The sequence below is a fragment of the Seriola lalandi genome, unplaced genomic scaffold (genome assembly GCF_002814215.2).
Source record: "Seriola lalandi dorsalis isolate HSWRI2012SDOR001 ecotype SW California unplaced genomic scaffold, Sedor1 jcf7180002004765, whole genome shotgun sequence".
In the NCBI taxonomy this organism is placed as follows: Eukaryota; Metazoa; Chordata; class Actinopteri; order Carangiformes; family Carangidae; genus Seriola; species Seriola lalandi.
This window is the reverse complement of record NW_019475420.1, coordinates 1-1,468: the sequence shown is the minus strand read 5'-3', so window position 1 is coordinate 1,468 and position 1,468 is coordinate 1. Positions and strand designations below refer to the sequence as shown.

General features: G+C 42.2%; 1 protein-coding gene across 1 annotated transcript; it reads right to left on the bottom strand.

Annotated features, from left to right (window-relative positions):
* Positions 1-5: 5 nt before the first annotated feature.
* On the bottom strand, positions 6-1,304 carry LOC111669338 (S-adenosylhomocysteine hydrolase-like protein 2; the record flags this gene model as incomplete). The annotated part of the gene is made up of 5 exons (XM_023425606.2): positions 1,206-1,304; positions 886-988; positions 690-784; positions 150-256; positions 6-60 (listed from the first exon to the last, which is right to left on the bottom strand). Coding segments are annotated over exons 1-5 (459 nt in total), but the record flags the coding sequence as incomplete, so codon positions are not given.
* Positions 1,305-1,468: the final 164 nt, after the last annotated feature.

Here is a 1,468-nt window from a genome sequence, read left to right as displayed (position 1 = left end):
GAGTCGTTAACATTCATGGCAGGGACACACAGCCTGCCTGCCTTGGACAGCTGGTACAACCTGAAACAAGAGTCGAGGGACACACATGTGAGCTGGAGAATCATTTGTACAGCATTTGTAGAAAGATCTGAGTTTTGTGTGAAACCGACCGATAGACGCCAGTGACACTTTCCTCCACGATGCCTTTCATCTTCTTGAATAGGCTCGGGTACTTCTTATAGATCCAGTGGGTCAGGTCACCTCCATCATCCAGAATCTTATAAGAGTGATAAAGAAAGGTAAACTCTCCATCACCACAGTCTTTGTAGCTGTGACTCTTAAACACAATGATGTGGTGTTCAAACTAAAGTTCACAGTTCACCCAAACATAATAGAATATATTTTAAAAGGACAGTCAATTTTTGATTTGCTGAGATTTGCATGCATTGCCAAGATGGAGACTGCAGCCTTCTCTGAGCTTCCAAACTGCTCTCAGAAACCTATGGATGACATCACGAAGACTACGTCCATCTTTAATTACAGTCACTGGCACCACCAGTCAAATGCCATTAAACTTATATCTCAAATAGAATAGTTTACGCCTTGGGTAAAGATTTAATCAAAAGTTTAATTCACTTTTTGATTGAACAGTCTTTCTGATAAAAAAATAGTTGCACAGTGGTGTTATTGTTTGATGTACTTTACAGTACCATGTCGGGCTGCCAGTTCTCTGCACCAACACATTGGTCAATGCACCACCAGAAGTCCTCCTCCGATTCTCCTCTCCACGCAAACACTGAGATGCCTTAGAGGGCATGAAAGATAAAGAGCATGTCATGGTCAAAAAGAAAGTACAGAAGGACAAAAAAGATGGAGGAGGAAGAGCTGGTACACAGCTGGTTTTACCTCCTTCAGCCAGAGCCGCAGCAACAGCATTCTGAGTGGAGAAGATGTTACATGCTGCCCAGCGACACTGAGCCCCCAACACACACAGAGTCTCAATCAACACCTGCAGGAGACCAACACATTCAGAGTCAACAGGACGTATGTGAAACTTCTGAAAAGGTTATTCTATTATTTGTAATACAGATAAGAAAAGATTAATGAAGTGCAGAAAAATATAAAAATTACCAATAATGATGCCATTATTTAAGCCAGGCTGTGTCTGATGCACTCACTAAACCACTGTCGGTGCTTTTTAGTTTGATTGTGTGTGTTGAACTGACCGCTGTCTGTGCAGTGATGTGGGTACAGCCCACCACTTTGGCTCCAGCCAGAGGTTTCTCCCCACCAGCTCGTTTCCTCAGGACCATCAGTGCTGGCATTTCTAAGTGTCACAGACAGTGACCAAGTGACAATCAGCATGAGGACAGACATCATGAATGAATACGTTTTATATGTATCGCTTAATATTCTCATTTTATCTCTTCTTCTCGTGTGTTACTTTTCTGCTACAGTGTCTTGAGTATGCTACATAAATCATATACAT